The sequence below is a fragment of the Mus musculus genome, chromosome 1 (assembly GCF_000001635.26).
Source record: "Mus musculus strain C57BL/6J chromosome 1, GRCm38.p6 C57BL/6J".
NCBI classification, from domain to species: domain Eukaryota; kingdom Metazoa; phylum Chordata; class Mammalia; order Rodentia; family Muridae; genus Mus; species Mus musculus.
The window spans coordinates 161,976,108-161,996,160 of record NC_000067.6 but is presented as its reverse complement, the minus strand read 5'-3'; the positions used below and the strand labels follow the sequence as shown (position 1 = coordinate 161,996,160).

Below are 20,053 nucleotides of genomic sequence, written 5' to 3'. Positions count from 1 at the left end.
ATGGTTAGGAACTGGACCAATGAAATAAATTTGAGCAGAAAACCTTAAATACCTTCTTAGTGTTGAAGTTGGCAAACATCTTAGCTTGGGTTATTTAAAAAAAAAAAAATCGCCCTCAACAACTTAGGATCTGTCTTGAGTTGTTGTTTTTTTTTTTTCAAGCACAGATTTTTATGGTTTTTATGGTTTACTTTTCTTATTGTTTTAGAAATAAAATAGTGTTCACCTCTTCCAAAAGAGTAAGTGGGTCAAGGTTCTTCGGGATTTTTTAATTGCACATATTCCACATATGTGGATTCCATTAATCTGAAAGTGAACATATTCCAAAGATGCCATAGTCATTCTGAGAGAACACAACGGTGTCTTATCCTTCCATCTTTCCCTCCGTCGTTAATTCACCACACGGGCCATCCTTAAGGAGCTCAACAAAAGTGAAGATGTTTAACTATTTTTATTCATTTGGGGAAAACAAAAACTCACTGTGAACCAAGAGCATGCTAAATTCTGAGGTAGAGTAAACAAAACATACACCAGGCCTGACAGCCAGATGTCTCCACAGGCCTCTTCTCAGCCTCTGCCCACTGCTGGTCATCACTCGCCCACCACCCTAGTCCAAGGTCAAAGAGATCAACGACAATCGGCTCTTCCATCCAAGTGTTCAGTTTCTGTTCCAGTCTCCATTCCCACCACTGAGCTTTCCCTCTGACGCTGATTTAATTCATTTACATTTCTAGTCCTTTTCGGTCATTCAGCCGGCATAGGTCTACATTTCCCTACCTTTTGCAAGCTTTGTTACGTAGTACTTGAAATCACCTTTGGCCCTCGCTGCACCCACACTGTCACATTTTTCAAGCTTGCTGGGGTGCATCACCAGGCGATGAATTCTAGAGCTTTACCCCATTATTTTGTATCTAAAATGGAGTGTCATAGTAAAAACCACTTGGACATTTGTCTCGGGTCCCTTGCCCTGCCACTCAAGCCTAGACTCCAGGCTTCTTAAAACCACCTGGCACAATGCACAGATTCATAGATAAGCCTTGCTACAGCCTCTGCCTGAGTTACAAATGAGAAAAATAAAACCTAGAAGCATTCAGAAAAAAAAAATCCTGCATCATCTAGCAATTAGATCTACACTTGATGTCTTTTTTTAACTTCTACTCCAGGACTCTTTCTATATGAACATACAGTCTCAGACATAAGCTTCTAACTCAAAAGTGTTATACACATGGAACCGGCTCACCTTGACTTAGCATGAATGCCAGCCACAATGGATGTCTTGCTTAGGCACTTTTCAATCGCTCGCTCACCTGTCCATTCTTAAGCAAATATTCACCCTCTGCTCCTGAAGCTAAATGAGCTAAATCTGAGTGCACCACAAAGCAACAAGCGCATTCTCTATTCTCCAGGAACTTGGAATCTACGGGGAGTTCAGGCAATAAAGTGTTGGGCAGTGACATTTAAGATGGGAGTAAAAGGATGAGGAGAGCCCAGGTGTACTCCTTTCTCTCTGAGCTACAAGCCTTTGTGTAACCTATCATGTTTGCAAAGAACAACTTCCAATCACCTTGCCTTTCTGTATCCCAAGTCTCTTTCAGTTCACAGTCTGACATCCACGCATCCTCTAATTATGCCCTGGTTGAGTTTCCCTCCTTCAAGTTCAAATTCTGGCTCTCAACACCCATCTCATGACTGTTTAATTACTTAAAATACAACTCCATAGGTTATGTATTTGTCCAACTCCCAGAGGACAGGATGTTATTGTTTAGTACCATTCCAAACACTAAACCAAATAATAAATCAAGAAGAAGAATATCCAAGCCTCAATCCTATACTCATATGTATATATACACATACATATTAGATATTGGGAAGGGGGCTGGAGAAAGATCACAGGGCTTGAGTGTACATATTGCTATTCCATAGGACCCATGTTCTGGTCCCAACATCCACATCAGGTGTTGTGATATGGATTTAACTTCAACTCTAAGAAACCCAACGGCCTCTTCTGGGCTCTCCCGGCACCTACATGCATGTATGTATACATACACAGGTACAGGTATGTGAATGTATGTGCGCGCACACACACAATTTAAAATAATAAAATCTAAAAGACAATTTGAGAAAATAATGTGTGCCACAGCCATGATTAATAAACCCCCTTTTTATATGATAAGACTGATGGATACTCAGTTGTCAATCACTCCCTCACTGGAGGGTCAGCAGTGGACCAGGCACTGTAAGGATACTGAGATGCGTAAAACCGCCCATTTCTAGTCAGTAAAGATGAGAACAGGAGCCTAACTGGAATCCAGTGTGATGACTGACCATACTGTCATTGAAGCAACTATATTAGGAAGGTCAGAGAAGGCTCCCTTCACTGAGAAAAGCAAAAAGTCACTGAGAACAGTACTTCCTATAACACCACGCTAAGCACTGTATGACACAAGTCTGACCTCTGACCTCTGACCTCTCTATCACATGAGAAACTAGTGCAGGTTCAAGACTTGAGACGTAAGCTAAAGGAATATGGGCAGTCACCTCAAACATGGAAGAATATATTCACGAAAGATAAATTATCTCTGTATAGTCATAAGAAGAAAATTCCTTTTTCCCAGTGGAAAACAGCCTAACAGTTACAGAAGGCTTTCTGCAAAGGACTTGCTCACCGGACAACTAGCAGTGATCATGTTTGTTCCCTTGCCAATAAGTATCTCTATCCATCCTTTTAAAATCTAGTCACTTCTAAATAGTAAAACTAGTATAGGACACTAAATTAGAACCTAGCATTGTTTCTTTGCCACTTCAGTTATTGGAGACAAAAGGGACTCTCTGTGACTTCATGGTAAAGGGGTCAGTAGTCAGTCTTACCATTAAAACAGCAATAGCTCTTCTGCTCTGATTTTTCTCTTGGCTTTGAATTTTATCATGTAGCTTATGATTTTTGTTTGTGTTGCTTAGCTGAGAAGCAAACCTGGGCCTTCACAGTGACAGTATCCACTTTAACCACCAGCAAACAGGGTATGGTTTGAGACACCCCATCATTGTTTTGTTCAACATTTCCAACAGTGCTGCATCATCCCAGAAAAATGGGTATCCAATATGGTACCAAGTTTAGTGCTTCCAGGTCAGAAAGAGGACTACAGTTCTACAAAGGGTCTTTTGGGGAAAAAAATTTTCAGCTGGAAATACTAGTCAAAAATATTTCCATTTAGGTTATGTGTTAATTAGAGTTATGAAAAAAAAACCTTCCCAAGGTAGCTGTATATAGGAGCCACACAGAAAAGGCTCATTAACATATTTGTGACATAAATATAATTTCAAGAGATAAATAATGTGACTTGATAATATTGAGCTTTTTGGGTACAATAACACTGAATATCGTGCAGATGACTTTCAGAAACACTGCAGCCAACCAGATAGCAGCCAGTACTACTACGAATCTTGGCGAACCCCGTAAGACTCCAAACAGGAGCTGTCCTTCACGCAGCTTACCAGGAAACTCATACCCATTGAGCCTGTTCACAACCACTGCAAAAAAAAACTCCAAAAGCCTTGGCTTCCTGTTTTTGATGGTCTGCATTAAAAGCAGAAGGGAAAAGATTGGGGAAAGCCACTGCTAAGGCAGAGAGCAGTGGTCGATAACACCCTGGCAGAGACAGGGAACACTGAAAACCAATGCTGAGACTTAATACATCTTATCAGTTCCTGGAGTGGGTATACCTAAGTATAGGCCACTCTCTCTAACTACTGTGCTTGACTGCCACAGATCCGAGCAGTGATGTTTCACAGTGGCCTCTAAGTCATTCCACATTTGCACTCGTATTGGGGGGAAATAAAATCTCTTTGGTTTTCATAAAGATTTGCATAACGAAAAACTACACAATTTCCACTGGGAACTGGGCTACCCCGATGACTCAGAGAGGAGAGTCTGAGAGTCGCTGCAGTGTGTGGCCACTCTTCCTGGCCGGAATTGCATGTGCATGCGCATGGTGGCTCTATGTCAGTGTTCTGAAGAGACAACTACTGCTACAACACCTGTTCCCTTACCTGTCTCTTTCTCTTTTTCTAGCCGGAGGCCACCCCCATCACCAACTCGCCCCACTATAATCCGTCCACTAGAATCCTCACTGTTAGACTAAACGAAGTGTCCGGCATGGCAATTAACCACTAATGATTTATGCAAACGCAGCACATTCGGTAACCTTTGCAGCTCAACCATGAGTAGTCGCATGTATGGACCTCTATAGGCAAGTAGCCAGTCTTACTAATGTGTTCACCAACTCATCTTCATTGCTCATGGTATGTCAGACCTTTGGGGTTTGACTCCGAAAACCTGCTAACCTGTAGAGAGGCTTAAATATGTTGTATTGACCAAGGTAGTTTTATACAGCAGCCCTATACTTTGGTACCATTTGTCTACCCAACATATATCAGAAGTTGCTTTGGAAGAGCTTTCTAAGCTGTCTACAGAGAAGCTTATGACGACTCTTAACAGATACAAGAGTGTGAGCTTGGAACCATACCGACCTTCCGCACATTCTGTTTAGGGCAGCAGAAACTCTGCCTTCTGATGTTAACGCCACCATTCAGTCCGCAATTGCTTATTTAGGCTTCTTCCCCCCACCCCCCTTATTTCATAGGACTGCTTTAAAAAAAAAAAAAAGCAAGGTTCTTAAATCAGCATTGCTGAAGATGAAAGCTTTTCAGGAGCCCGAGGCAGTCTGCAAAGGGCAAGTGCCCAGGGCTTGCCCTGGAGAGCCTCTCCTGGGGCTTGTGTGCTGTGCTTTGTGCTAGAGGCACAAGCACCATCCAGGCAAAGCGTGAGGGGTACTGGCAATCAGTTGATAGATTTGGCTCCTTTCAGAGTTCAAAGAAGAAGCAAAAACTAATTGCCATTCTAAAAGTGTCTGAGAAGATAGAATTTATTATCTTATTATTTACCTCTTTGTGAGCTATGATGAAGGAAGGCTGACACTGCAAGTGTTTAATTTTCCAGTTGATTGGACAGCATGGGTAACTAACTCCGTTTAGTTATTGTGACTATTATTTTGGCTGGAAAAAAGTTAAATGTATGCTAGCACATGATTTCTATGGTTTATATATAAATGATTATACAAGAATCCTTTTTAAAAAACGACTTTAGTGTCTCCACCCATTCCAGACTCCCTTAAATCTTACAGCCTACTCTGACACAATTGCATGGCAAGTATGGAACCTGGTATGGGAAGGTGATCCATCAGCGATGCCATGGTTTAAGAGCACGGCCCACGTGTTTCCAGCTTGCTCCTGAAAAACAACATCCTGGCCATACTGAGCTGCAGAACAAGTCTGTAGCCTCTCAGATCTCTAAACTTTACATGAGCAGCCTAGCCTAGAGGTTATTAGTTCAACCTCGAGGCTACGTTTTGAACTACCTATGACCAGATGGTTAGCACATAGGAACCAGCTAGAAGCCAAATGGAATTCTGTCTGCTAACCGCACCCAGACGGCAGAGCGGGCGGGCTTTCACCGAATTGTAGCGTCCCCAGACATTATTCCATAATCACAAAGGTAAATCAGGTTTTACTAACTGCAACATCTCCTTTTGAAGGCAGTCAACATGATTTGTATGCAAACTTCACTTTAATTTCCTGTGCAGTTTCTACCCGAAGCAAGTGGCTATAAAATATGATGTAAAAACTTTTAACCATTATTTTAAAAAGTTTTTTTTTCCAAGTGAAATGCCACTGCATTGAACTTATTCTAATGGGTTAGATCCCACTTTTAATTGGCAAAAATTAGAGAACATGCAACATACAAAGGGGTATTTTTCAACCTTTAAGTGACATAGAAGAGCTCTAATGTCTCTAAATTTTTTTCCCTGTTGAAAAAAAAACCGTGAATGGAACTCGTATAAGACATGCACATTGTCTTTGAAAACAGTGTCCCAACTAAATGAAAAAAAAAAACATACATTAAGCAAATGTTTATAATCAAACAACTCGTGGGCAATGAGGTCTCCCCACAAATCCCTCCTTTCAGCGCCCCCTTTGCTTCTTCCTCTGAATTCTCTAAAACAGGCAGCTAAGGAAATAGATACTTCAGGGTTTGGCTTTGTCCCTCCTCTGCTTGTACATCTTGCTATATTTCAAACCCTTCCTTCTGTTGGAAGAAACTAACTCAGAAAACCACTGGTGTGTTCTTGAATCAGCACAAACCAATGTCAAGGAAAACTGGGGATTTGTCTCTCCACATTTCTTCCCATTGATCCCAGACGGTCGTGAGCAACGGAATGGCACTTGTCATCCTTAGCTCTTGCTTCTTGATCCACAGATTCCTTGTCCCAAATGTCTCCCTGTGTCAGGACAGTTTTGTTCTCTTTGCTACCGAGCTATAATCCCTTACTCCACCACCCCCTCCCCAGAAGTTCAACACTGGCACCCCAGAATATTTTCAGATTGCTGCAGTTCAGAGGGTTTGCACTCTGCTAACAGCAGACACCAACATGAACGAAGCCTGAGGTTTCACTGGCGTGTGCGGAGTGCACGTCAGGCCTCAGGACGGGAATGTAAGCTTGAAGGACCTTCGCTTCGCACTCAGTTTCTAATCTCTCAGTCAACCTCCTGGTTGAGGACACCAAGGTTGTCAGCGCAATAGATGTAGTTTTATCTTGTCTAGCATAATAATAACTTTAAAAAGTGTTTTTAGGATTTGAAAAGGTACATGGTTGATAAGTAAAAGCCAGCTTTCCTGTCACATGCTAACTTACGCATGCAGATTGGCTAGCTGGAATAGCCAACCATTTGTGGATGGACTATGAAACAGGATCGATTTAGCACAGATATATTTCCAAAAATCATCTACCAAGAATACCTTCTTGGATATTGCCTTTAGGTGTGTTTTATAACATAGAAGAGCAGTGGGGTCTATTTACTGGCAATTTCTCTGTTTCTGCAGATACATACCCATTCTATCCAAAAGTGTAACCAAACAGTTCCTGTGATATAAGCATTCTAAATTTAGAATTAAGAGATAGCCACATAGATTCACTTGTGATTGTTAGACCGTATCCATACTCTAAACCATGAGATGGGACCTGACACCAGTCCGTGACAACTGTTGTTTTCTGTGCACTCGTTTTCTCTGCATGTCTCTAGGAATACACTATGTACATAGTGACCACGTATTTTGTGTCCTTTTGAGTAAGTAGGTTCAAAAGCAATTACTAAAACCCCATTAAGCATGAATGTGATTTTATGTGCATCATATATATACATATGAATATAAATATCAGTGTAAGCCTGTGCTCAGTATGTAAGAGTATGAATATATTTTCAACTGTGTTAATATATATGTTGGGAAGACCTGCCATAATATGATTATGGTAGTTCATTTCTCATAACATACATGAGAAACACAGGATCTCCTAACCTATTCTGTATATATTCTGAGGGGCACAAAGCTTATGATAACCATGATGACCACCATAACTATAACCATGACAAAGTAGCGTGATGTCTATGGTCCTTTGCATTGAAACCCACAGCACTGCTACCTAGGAAGGCATTACTTTTTGGGTGAGACTTTGGTTTTTAAAAAATGTAAGAAAGATTTGGAAGCTTTCTCCAGGGTCCCTAGTTAGTATTGTGTTCTCTGGGGATTGTTGAGCTGACTCTTACAAAGAGCTAAGTTAATCTGTGTTGTCCTGAGTTCTCTTCAGTAAAGTTAAAAGAATGCGAAGTCAGCAACACAATGAAAGTAATAGGCCTTTCTGAGCAAACCTGTTAAAACACGTGGGGGACAGGATACTCAATTCCTCGAAGGTATGTTATCTACTCTGACAGGTAAACCTTTGACATTCGGGAAACTGTGCAATCACTTTAAATTGATGGGAATCTCTGCAGGATGAGTAACAAATCCTAAACAGACATCCTAGCTGTCTTAACTCAGTGAGAGATGTCTGTGTTTAAGAAGGAAGCATGAGTTTGTAATTTCACCCAGCACTAGTAGCTGTGAGCTCAGAGTTCCTGCGAAAGAAGCCAACTTTAGAGAAATAATGGATAGTTCACCAGGTCCTTTAGTCTTTTCTAAAGAACTCAGTTTGTCTTCTAGATAATAATAGGCTGTCTGTCTAGCTGATGTGTTTAAAATTGTGTGGTGCTTTGTATGTGAAACTTTAACAATATTTTTGAAGTATATATAGTATATGCATTGCTAGTTGTGTATATATACATACATGTAGTAGTATCTGTATGTGTGGAGAGCAAGAGACAGGAGCCTCAAAGAATCTCCTGCTTAAGATGTGTTAGTACTGGTATACTGGTGAGACTCCTCATTCCACTGCTCAAGGGCTTCACATGTGGCTCAGCTCAAGGCATTCATTTCATTCTAATCTTTACCATTACATCCCTTAAACATTACTCATAATGTTTTCAATTCATACAAAAACTACTCCAGTGTCTTGTACTGACTGCTGCCAATCTGTGAAAATGACTTCTCCCAAACCAGAAACCCTACCACTGTCACCTTGTGTGTTTGATTTCATGTGCACACTGCTTTTGTTTCATGGGCTTGTATGTATTCCTCTTCTCTCCCCGTTCTGAATCAAACTTCACTTCACCTTTTGTGTGAATGGTTGAGTACACAGAAGTCAAATCTTGTTTTCTCTGTTGATTCTTTAACATGAGCCAGAATACTCCCCATTGTCGTTTTTAACCACTTTGGGGATTTCTTAATGTTGGATTAATATGGATTCTGTGAATGGGATTTTTGAAGCAAATTCCTAAAGCCTGTATCATTCTTGGAGGTCATGTACCTATTGTGAAAAAAATGTGAAACTGTATTTCTGAACCTGAAATAAATGATTACATTTGAAGGAACCCCCAATTCCTCATTCTTATATACATTTGAGTCTGTAGATTTTACTAACACCAGGGAATAAAGTCCCATTGTCCCTTGGCTCAAATTGGCCCAGCATTACTAAAGTGGGGAGCGATAGCATTATGTGTTTCTGTCCTTAAGTTGTGGGAAAAGGAGGGGTTTTTTTGTTTTTTTGTTTTTGTTTGTTTGTTTGTTTTAAGACAGAATAAATCAGGTGATTCCAAAGGCAGCAGTGGGAGGAGACATTGCCTCTAATTTAAAAAAATGAATTGAAGGACTAGAACCTCAGACGGCAGGATGGCATGACCTTTACCAAGAAGCAATGGGACAGTTTGCTCCTGGAGAGGAAGAATTTGTGGGAATGCCTGGGAGGAGGAAGGAAGGAGGAGGGATGGCCTATTTACATGTTAGGTCAACAGAAGACAAACACTGCTCACTACCCAGCAGTGTTACCTGCTCATAGGCATAGAAGAGGAAATGCACCAGGCTGTCTATTAATAAGAAAATATACATGCTCCATGTGTATAAACGACCCATTTTCCCCTAATTGTGTTTTAGATAATCAATACCCCACCCCCACAACACACATGGTACTAGACTACACCATCTAAATGCAGACAATAAGGCAGTAAGATGGGAAGGATATTGGTTTAATTTACCACGCACAGCCAGAATATATAATTATGGCAAGAAAAGCTGGGCAGACTGCTGTGATAACATGCCCTGCAACTCCCTTCTCTGTATATCTCCCACAAGTGGAGAACCTATGCATTCAATGGAAGCCTCCCAGTTGGAGCAATTGAATGTGGATAAGAAATCATGCTGGCCACTTGTGTGGTTTAATCACATGATTCTAATGGATGGTGATAATATTCAGAATCAATTCTAATGAAAATTACAAAAATATTAAAAAACAACAACAACAAAGGACAATATTGTCACTCTTTGGCAACTTTCCCCTTGTGCTTTTAAAACAGATCTGCCGTCTTTGTAAATCTCCACTTGACTGGTTCTCAAGACTCCCATCTTTCCTTTGCAACCTTTCAATAGCACTTTGAGAAATTCATCTAGTGCCTGATTTCACCTACACTCTTCAACCAACTCTTGATGCTATTACATTTTGAGTTATCTCTCTTTTTTTTTTTGGTTTTTCGAGACAGGGTTTCTCTGTATAGCCCTGGCTGTCCTGGAGCTCACTTTGTAGACCAGGCTGGCCTCGAACTCAGAAATCCGCCTGCCTCTGCCTCCCGAGTGCTGGGATTAAAGGCATGTGCCACCACGCCCGGCCCTTGAGTTACCTCTTGGTGCTCCTTCATAATGTTGTGACATAATAATCAGAATATATGCAAGAGATGTTAGCTAAAATCACTCCCTTAATTCGAAAACCTTCCAAAGTGTATCACCTGGGACTGTAATGAATGTACACACACAGACACCAAGAAGTTATTTTATCAGTATACTTAGGAAACAATGGCTACAATTTAAATATCTTTTACTGAAAAAAATTATGTTGTGAATTTTTAAGAGGGTGATCGCATCCAGAAGCTTCCCAGATGGTTTTTTTTTTTTTTTTTTTTTTTTTTTTTTTTTTTTTTTTGATCATTAAAGTTTCCTTCATGCAATAGCCCACAGAAATGGTGGTTCTAAGGTACCTACCGGCTTTAGGACATATTGCTTTCCAGGGCATTAGGCAAGGGGGAAAGCCAATTGTACATGGTTATTTTAAGAGTAAACTGTCACCAACAAAAAGCTGTGGGACAAGTTCAAGTCTAAGAGCAAAATGAACTCCCAGCTCAGACAGACATCCGGAAGCACTGGTGGCTTTGTGGCAATAGCACCTGAGTTCCCTGGAAGAAGACTCCCGAAGATCAGGTGCATGGGAGCAGAAGAGGCTCTTACCAAACCCTGGAGAGACCATCGTCTCCTACCTTAATTTCTTTTCTCCACTTCCAAAAAAAAAAAAAAAAAAAAAAAAAAAAAGGCTGCACTGAATAAATCATAAATCATGTCGTTACACTTGTGAGGTTATTGCAAATGAAGAGAGCAGGTCTCTCTAAAGCTAACCCTCACCAGAGAAGAATGGAGGACACCCCATTCCTGCTGTCTGACTTTCCTTCCCCACTTTCCCATGCTTCAGACTCACTCCCCTGCTGTGGGATGGTAATCTGCCTACAGGAGGGACAAAGCAAGTCAGCAGAGCTTGTCTGGTGACATTTTCACAGGGAAGAGAAAACACAGAAGGAAAACCTTCCAAGAGTGCACTCCAGGGCAAGGTTGCCAGCAGACTAGATGCAGAAATGGTATTGAGCAGAGAGTATGTACGGAATTCATTAATAACTGAGTCCTAATAAGTTTTCATCTCTTCTTAGAGCTTGAACAAAACTGTGTCTATGAAGTTATTTTTCTGAATATTTGAGAAAACAGAACCTCAATCGATCAATAGATAAGCCCTGACTACATTAAGCATAGGCGTCTATGAATACCAGTCTGTTGAGCTTTAAAATTGCTTAACTTGGTACTCCAACACCTTTGTAGTTTTTACATGTGTAAAGCTACATGTGTCCCACACTTGCCTTCAAACACTCTATAAATAATGTAGAATTCTGAAAAGGGCATAGGAAAACCCCCAAACTGTCACGATCCATAGTGGAACAAACAGATCCACTGAATGCAGTGATTGTCAACATTCCTTTTCTAGCAACAACAGGGACGCTAGAGACAGGGTAACAAAGATGAGAAGGAAGGAGTTGTCCGAGGGAATGCCAGCATGCTGTTTGAATCACTTTCCTGCTGTCAGTGAAATATATTTTAGGACATGATGTGTCTGGATCCTGTTTCTGAACTGGAACACCAAACTAGCTCCCATGGGAAGGTGTTTTTGGCATGTGCTCGCAGAATGTCCCTTCAGCACTGTGGACTTGCTGTTCGTTTTAATGGCTCACCTCCCCACCATGCTGAGGTAATTAAAGTGTTCTAAAGCCCCTTCAGAACTTGAAAATAGTTTCTGTTTGCTAGGCAGGTGATAAATCTCATTCAGCCTGACAGAAATGTAATTATAGTTTCTTCATGGAAACACCAGGGACACCATTACCTGGATCTCACAAAGCTCAAGGCTTGCAGACCCCCCACAGCTGAAAGGTCAGGAACTAAGAACAAGTTTTTTTCGTCATTTATATACATGGGAGGCCTCCTTAGCTTAGCTAGATTAAATTGGACTGGAGAAACATTGGTTTAGGAATTTGAAAAAGGCAAGGTCTTTTGGTTGTTGTTGTTGTTGTTGTTGTTGTTTGGTTTTGGTTTTTGGTTTGTTTTTTGTTGTTGTTGTTGTTGTTGTTACCACTGGTCAGGAAAAGCCAAGCCCATTTGGACCCAATAACATCTCACAGAAGATTTAAAAAAGAAAAAAAAAAATTGGGGGTTTTGCTTTTTATAGAGCCAAGTGTAGTCTTCACAAGACTGAGGTAGAAGCATATTGCTGGACATCTGGGCAGTGGCTCCGAGTGAAATCCCACAGAGAGGAGGGCTTCTGATGACCTCTCTGGGCCAAGAGTCAGCCCACAGTCGGTTAGAAAGAATTAAACCTCAGACTTCTGCTGGAATCTGCTGGCCAGTCTCTCTTTGGCCTGTTGTGTGTCTGCTGAAAAGCTGTTCCCAGCAGAGTGGAGGTTACCCTATTTTCTGGAGATGGGAATCAATTCAAATTCTAAAGGCTGGTGTCCAACAGTCGCTCAGCTCTGTTCCCGACTCCACAATTCATGGGCCGATGAGACACAAACCAGGCTAGGGATTTGAAGACTGATCCAGAGAACCGAGTCTGTGTACCCTGGACCCACTTACCAATAAATCAGAAGTTTCATTGCTCCTTTCTCTAAGACAGAGGAGATTCCTACAAACCCTGCGGCAATCAAGAACCAGTCCTGGCCTGCTAGTTTTCCTAGATTTGATGCTAGGCTGCTGTACCACACAATTATTCACCTCAAAGAGATGCTTAGTTTTGCATCCAAAGCTATAGATTAAACCCCTGAGGTTTTCTGTGTTGGGATGATACTGCTCATTTCATCTTACGACCTTTTAATTTCCTTGATTTGAAAAAATAAAATACTTCACTAGATGTGATAACATGTTGACTAAGGTAATAAACTGACATTTCCTTCCGTGGAATTCTCCAGCAACAACTTTCCCCTTGGGGAGCACTTACATCATTCACTTAAGACTTTGGAAAGAATTTGGGGCCAGAAAATTAGGGTTCAGAATCAACTATGGAGGTCCAAAAGGCATCTGTAATACTGACCCTAATTTGCCCAGACTTGATTACAAGGATTTATACTTCATGGTGCACCGTGGTAATATTTTTGAGTGGGCACAAATGTCTCAGCATGCTGCTGGTGCCCGGGGTTGGGGGTGGGTCCTAATGGCTGCTAACTTTGCCTCCTGGTGTACTTTCATTACTCCTGCATGCATGCCTGGTCCTTTGCTGTGTTTGGGGGTTTTGTTTGTTTGTTTGTTTTGGCTTTTTTCTGATTTGAATTGAACTTTTGTGAGATATTTTTTGCATGCTATTATTTGGACTTATTTTATAATGTAAGCATTGTCTTCTTCCTCTACATTTGTGTTTTTTCTTTTGTTGTTGTTACTGTTTTGTTTTTTTGTTTTGTTTTCACTAGGAGACCCCCTCCTGCAGTTCCAGGCCGACCATCCTAACCCCATCTCCTTTTGTTTAACAACATGTCTACCCATGGTATTTTTAAAAAGCCTCTGTTTGCACTATATGTCATGTGTACATAAGAGCTTTTATTTTTGACCTGTGTCTTTAATTAAAGAAATAAAGTTTATTCTATATTTTAAAAATTACATGTGTTCCATTTCTTTTCCTATAGAATAATGACCCAAATTAAATATAATCCACATACACTAATGCCAGGTAAGGTGAAACACATTTGTCTAGCCTTTCTTTTTTTTCTAATGAATATTTTAAGACAGGGTTTCATGTAGCCAAGTCTGACCTTGAACTCCTGATCCTGTACCCACCCACTAAGTGCTGAAGTTAGCATGTAACACCATACACAGCTCCTGAAAAATGTATAGTTTCATATATTAGGAGCTGAAAAGGAAATATTTACATTATTAGACCACTGTGATTTCAGATACTCTTTGACCGAGAATGATACTGTACTGAATTGAACAATAAGCTAGTGAAATTTCTTTCAACAGAATACAGAGAGAGAGAGAGAGAGAGAGAGAGAGAGAGAGAGAGAGAGAGAGAATGAACATCTAGAATCTAAAAAGGACACAGAAGTCTGAATCATTTCAACCTGCCTTCAAAAATCTTATCAATAGTTGTTATTGCACCAAAATATGTTATTATTTTCCAAAAGCTAATATAGAAGATTTAAAAAACATAGAATATTACAGAAGAAACACATAAGCTCACATATTCTGTCTGACAAATTAGGGGTAAGAAGAAAACTAGTGCTTAAAATACATGCGTGATAAAGAACAGAAAGGTGGGCACCTCAGGCAATTTCTTCAAGATGTCGGTAAAGTTCCCAAGAAAGTGGATAAGTAGATGCTTGAGGGAAGAGAAAACTTTTTAATGTGTCGGTCCTTAAAATAATAATAACAATATTAAAATTTTAGGCCATAGTATTTTTTTTTTTACTGTTCCCTCCACCCGAAGGAAATTAATACAAATAGAATGCTTACTTTTAAAGTAATGGAGTGTGTTCTGCCAGCTGTGTGGCAGCTTTGCCAATAGCTTTTTATTTAATTTGTGATTTTCTATTTTAGAGATGTACTGGACAGAGTTTGGATTGAAAAGTAGCTGTTTCTTCTCGGGTGGGGGCCCTTGTGAAAATGCCTCATTTTGCTCTAAAATAGGACACTACACATCGAGAGAGTGAATTAGTCTCTAGGACTCTGTTCCGTTCACTTCACTAGGGTCCCATTTACACTTGACCTGGGGGGGGGGTCCCGGCAAAGCCATGCAGACAACCTGGGCAGGGCCTCCTCATTCTAAAGAGAAGACCCCATCATTAAAACCATCTTCTTTGGACCGCGAAAACCACTTAGATCATTTTTTTAAGAATTAAATTCTCCACTGGAAAATGTAAGCCAGATTCTCGGGTTTCAAGTTGCACACCCTGGGTTACCTGCCTTCTGCTGTATCCAAGGTTGCTTAATGAACAGGGTTACTGGCAAAGAAGTTGAAGACTGTAAACCAAGGCATTCCGCTGGCTTTCCCGTAACCCAGGGTGACTGAACTGGTGTGAAATAATATAGACACTGCTCCTTTTGCCTTTCCCTTACATCATTTGATAATTATGTGTGTGTGTATGTGTGTATGTATGTGTAGCATCTGTGTGTGAACTCTCAGAGGCCAGAGGACATCCTAATATCCCGTCCTATCACTCTCCACCTTATTCCTTTCAGTCAGAGTTTCTCACTGAACTTGGAGCTAGGCTGGTGGCCAACAAGGCTGGAGGCTCCTCCTCTCTCTGCTCTACACGGCACTGAAGTTCCACACAAGCATGTGACCATACTCGGCTCTTTACATGGGTGCTGAGATAGGACCTCATGTTCTCGTGTTCCTACAGCAAATACTGTTGGACACTGAACCATCTTTCCAGTCCCATGAATTTTACAGTATCCTTTACTAGATAAATCCTTACACCTGCAGGCACAATAAATAGTCCACGGTTAATTTATAACCCTTTGCAAAGCCAAGTGTTGCCAGTGCAAGCAAGCTTTTGCTTCTAACTTTCTTCAAGTCCTTGGTATTTTTTTCACTTTGTCCAAAATTGAAATGCACACTTACTTTTACCTGATATCTACGTAATTTGGACATTGGAATTGGAATTGGAATTGACCTAGTGAACGAGAAGAAAGTAAAATTCCAACTGTATCAAAATGAAATGGCCTGAGTCTCCTGAAGTGTGTTCTCTTATTTTATAGACAGAAGAAAAAAGCAGGGAGTCTGTGGTGGAAAGAGAAGAAGCTGGAATAAAAGCAAATGCTATGATGATACACTGGCCTGTGGTTACTGCATATGGTTTTCATTTCCTTCATAATATACTCTCCCTCAACCATCTCTAGCTTTCTGTCCTCACAGCTCCCTTCATCCTCCATGTGTGACAGAGGAGGAAAGGTATTACAGTCTTCAAGATCGACTATAATTCAGGATGGACAAAAGGACAGTCTTCAAGATCAACTATAACTCAGGATAGTCAAGAGGAGTCAGAGATTCTTTTAAAAACCACACTATTCCTTGCATAGTCATCTCATTATGTATTAGATGTTGCTGGGATTTATAATAGTATCTTAGTCAGCAGGAGCACCAGAGAAGCAATAGAATAAGAAGCAGCTTGCAAAATAACCAAATAAGCAGTTATCACATATTGTTATGATAAGAGAAAAGGTTTGGTCATCTTCCTAGGGAAAAAGTATTAATGATTCAAGTGCTGATGCAGCTAGCTGAGCTCTTGACCAGCATTAATCCATTTGTTCCAACCTTGACCTAATGTTCTAGAAGGTAGCAATTGTGACTTCGGACAAAGGAACAATGGGATGCATTCCAGCCAATCAAAACCCAAAGTTCTCATTCCTAATGCATGCTGCAAGATTCTAAGTCATTCAAGTGCCTGTTGGAGACAGGCATCCTGGTGTTGAAAGTATGGAGGGGTCTCCCACCTGCTTTGGTGCCTAACCAAGAGGTACTGTAGCAGTCTCCCCTTGACAGCACAAAGAGGTATCTGTGTTCTCCAGTTCCCAGCTCAAAAAACTGAGAACACCTGAGAGATGGAAAAAAGAGAGCTAAAGGTAGGAAAAATTAGAACTTCTAATAGCAATAGTTCTTCTGGAGTTTCACCACTAAATAAATGTATGTCAACCTCTGGAAACATATATGCAAACACAAAAAGGATTTCAGTCCAAGCTTGGGTGAACCCATTGCTCTGGGCCTGAGTTGAGGCAGGATAGCATTAAACTATGCTAAGGCTTGTTAATGTGTCTATACTGTTAATAGTATGTAGGTGTTTCATAAGATACACTTCCTCAGCTAACTCATTAATTCTTTATTCCAACTTTCATCTTCCAATGTGGAGGCCAGGAGGCAAAGAGAAGGAACAGGTAGCAGCATATGTCTTTCCATGGCATGTCCCACGATTCCCTCCCTCCTACTATTCATCGCCTTCTAATAAGGCCATCAATTATGAACCTATCAAGGATTAGCTCAAGGTCCAATTACTTCTTCAGATTCCAGCTGACATCCAGGCATGGGATCCCCACATGAGCCTGCAGGGACACTTCTTGTTCAAACCATAACAAAGACTAGGAGGAAAACACTGCTATGTGTGTACAGACTAGGACATTTTAATGAGTGTTATAGACCCCAAGGCTCACTCCTTCTTTTCATGGCCTGAAAATAATATTGTCCTTGCCAATATGTATCTTATAACTCAACAAATAAGGATGATAGAAATAAGGATGGATGCTTGCCCAACTATAAATCCAGTTTTTAGATGAACCACACAGGGAGTTAAGATTGCTAAAAAACAGAGGCTAGGAGAGATGCTGTGTAAACATGACCACCATACTTCCAGTCCTCACAACCCAGGTAAAAAAAAAAAAGGCCAGAATCCCAGCACGAAGGAACCAGCAACAGCAATACCTCTGGATCTTGCAGGCCAGCCAGGCCAGCCAACGAGTAATCTCTAGATCGGTGAGAACCCTGCTTTAAAAGAAGGTGAGAGCCAAAAAGTGGTGGTGGCACATACCTTTAATCCCAGTGCTCAGGAAGCAGAGGAGGAGAATCTCTGAGTTCCAGGCCAGCCTGGTCTACAGAAAACCAAAACCAAAAATAAAATAAAAATGTGTGAGAGAGAAAAAGACAGCCAACATTGAGCCTTGGCCTCATACACGTGCAGCACACACACACACAGATGACTGAAAAGCAAACCAATTCTGCACTCCCTGTATTTTAACTGGAGTCTCTGTGTGGGGAAACCACCATGAACTTAGACCATTGCCCCATGAAATGCACCCAGCACCGGAAGGGCACAACCAGCTGCCTTCACACCATCCAATACACCTGCTGTTCTCACAGATGCTGAAGCCTAACACTGGAAGCCTCTGTTATGTTTCAATATCATCAATACCTTAAGATCAAACAAAAGCTAAGGCAATCAACAGGTGGCCGGCTACTGTTGGGGTAAAACCCCGCGCTGCCACTTCCATACTGTTTTTAATCAGGTTTCAGGGTACTTTAGAACAGATGCAGTTTTCAGACTCCAATAGCAACTTCAATGAAACTCATGCCTGTCAGCCATGAACAAATGCAAGGAAGTCATCATTGAGCCTTTGAAATGTGAAAGACAGACACCAAGAAGACGCCGAGGAGGGTCTGCCCCCGCACGTTTTTTTAAAAGTACCATTTTGAACTGCTGTACACTGCTGAAAGCTAATCTTTCAGGCTCTCGGGCTCAGTATTTTCTCCTGCCTGAACACCGTAGAAAGCAAGAGAGAGCAAGTTCGAGCCAAGAGACAGTTTCTTCGGTCTGCCTTTTTTTTTTTTTTTTTCTCTTTTAAACATAAAAAGAGTATTTTCAGCTATGTACACAAAGGCTGCCTGAAGCCTCAAGGATCTGTTTATTTGGTAATTTTAAAAAGAGTGGGAGGCCCACAGAGTTCTCACTCACCAGTCCAAATGTAACTTGGGCCCAGCACGAGGCCACAGGCCATCCCAGGGTGGCGAGCAGTTAGCCAGCAAGCTTGGGAAAGCAGAAACAGCTTTTAAGTGGCCCCAAGAGACTATGTCTTTTTCAGCACTGGGGAAATCAGGACTAGTATGGACAAAGAAAACCTCGGGGCAGAAAACCCCAGGCTGCTCCTGGATGCTCCGTGAAGCAAGGTGCCCACTGCTTTTCTAAGGCCCATCCTTTCTTACCTCTCCATGGGGAGGGAGGGGGGGAGAGGTTGGGAGTTGGGGGAGAAAGAGCCGAGCCAGGCCTGGGAAGGGCGCTGTGCACATGCTAGGCAGTTGGGAAACCGCTGCTTCGTGGCTTTAACTTTCGGCAATCCTCGGTTCACACACAAATACACGTGGGAGGAAAGAGGCGCTCTCATTTGATTGGTAACTGCTGCCGTTTCCCAAAGGAAACCAACATTGATGACACCTGAGATTTGAGGACCGAAAAAGAAGCCAAAAACCCTGGCCCGGCCTAAACATATCCCAGCAGACCTTCTTCTGCGGGTTCCAATGTGCCACTCCCTGCCCGCCCAGCTTGCCTACGCCCTCCCTATGGTAGAAGGAATGTGTTTCCCAGTCAGTCTTTAGCCCTTGAAGCAACTCAGCTGTCAGAAAGGCAGAGCGTTGGCCGAACCTGTCAACCCTGCCACAGAAAATTGCCTGCCTCCATTCTGCTCCTCTGTCTACTAAACTGTAAGCTGGAAACAACCTCCCTGACAGGGCTGCTATGAGAATAAAATAATGTATACTCCTGCTGATGCAAGCATCATGACTGGAACACACAACACACCGTGTGCCTCTAAGATGTGGATATTGTTCTCAATCAAGCCCCCGTTTACTATTTGCTTCCTGCATTTACGGAGACCTCAGATGTACTTGATTCACAAGTCAGGAAGCATTTCAACCCACAAATACTATTGCAAAAAGGAATAACTGTAACTTCCACAAGAGGGCACTGTGCCCCAAGCCTACTTGAAGGATTTGAAATACTCATAACTGTGTGACTGATGCCCTCTGCTGACCTGTTTACTTTTCTTGTCCTTGGGCCTTTCTTTGGCTTGGAAGGTGTAAATGATGTCTTCATGTGCGTCCTCACGCACTCTCAGCGTGGACTTTGAAACCCAGAGCTGCCCAAAAGCTTTCTGAGAAGTCCACAGTACTTACGGACTCATCCAAAGCAGCAGACACAAGCACACTTTCTGCAGGGAGTCCTCATGCCGCTACAGACACACCTGTGTCTAGCTCTCTGCTTGGGGTAACAGCCCAGGATTAGCAGTCTTTTGTCATCCCTGCAGCCCTGCCCCTCCCTGATCCTCTCCACCCAAACGCCAAAGCTGACACCTTAGTTTTTCATGGCTGGAAGGAAAAAAAAAAAAAAAATTCCCTATGATGATCAGGCTGAAGGAGGAACAACTTCCCCTGAACTCGGTTTCAGAGGGTGCAGCCGGAGG

General features: G+C 41.7%; 2 protein-coding genes across 7 annotated transcripts in view; both read left to right on the top strand.

Moving 5' to 3' along the window:
- Positions 1 to 13,711, top strand: part of Dnm3 (dynamin 3) — a 495,872-nt gene extending 482,161 nt beyond the window's left edge. For 4 of the 5 annotated variants that reach the window (XM_006496602.4, XM_006496601.4, NM_172646.3 and 1 more), the window contains one exon: positions 4,070 to 8,859. In XM_006496602.4, coding sequence (XP_006496665.1) covers positions 4,070 to 4,139 — 70 coding nt within the window. In that variant the 3' untranslated portion in view covers positions 4,140 to 8,859. Of the gene's footprint in view, positions 1 to 4,069; positions 8,860 to 13,524 lie in introns of those variants that run through there. The other variant, XM_006496604.4, reaches the window with a different exon arrangement.
- A 78-nt stretch (positions 13,712 to 13,789) lies between these two features.
- 4930558K02Rik (RIKEN cDNA 4930558K02 gene) overlaps positions 13,790 to 20,053 on the top strand; it is a 40,283-nt gene continuing 34,019 nt past the window's right edge. The window contains exon 1 of one of the 2 annotated variants that reach the window (XM_006497015.2): positions 13,790 to 16,675. In XM_006497015.2, coding sequence (XP_006497078.1) covers positions 16,655 to 16,675 — 21 coding nt within the window. In that variant the 5' untranslated portion in view covers positions 13,790 to 16,654. The remainder of the gene's footprint in view (positions 16,676 to 20,053) is intronic. The other variant, NM_001204904.1, reaches the window with a different exon arrangement.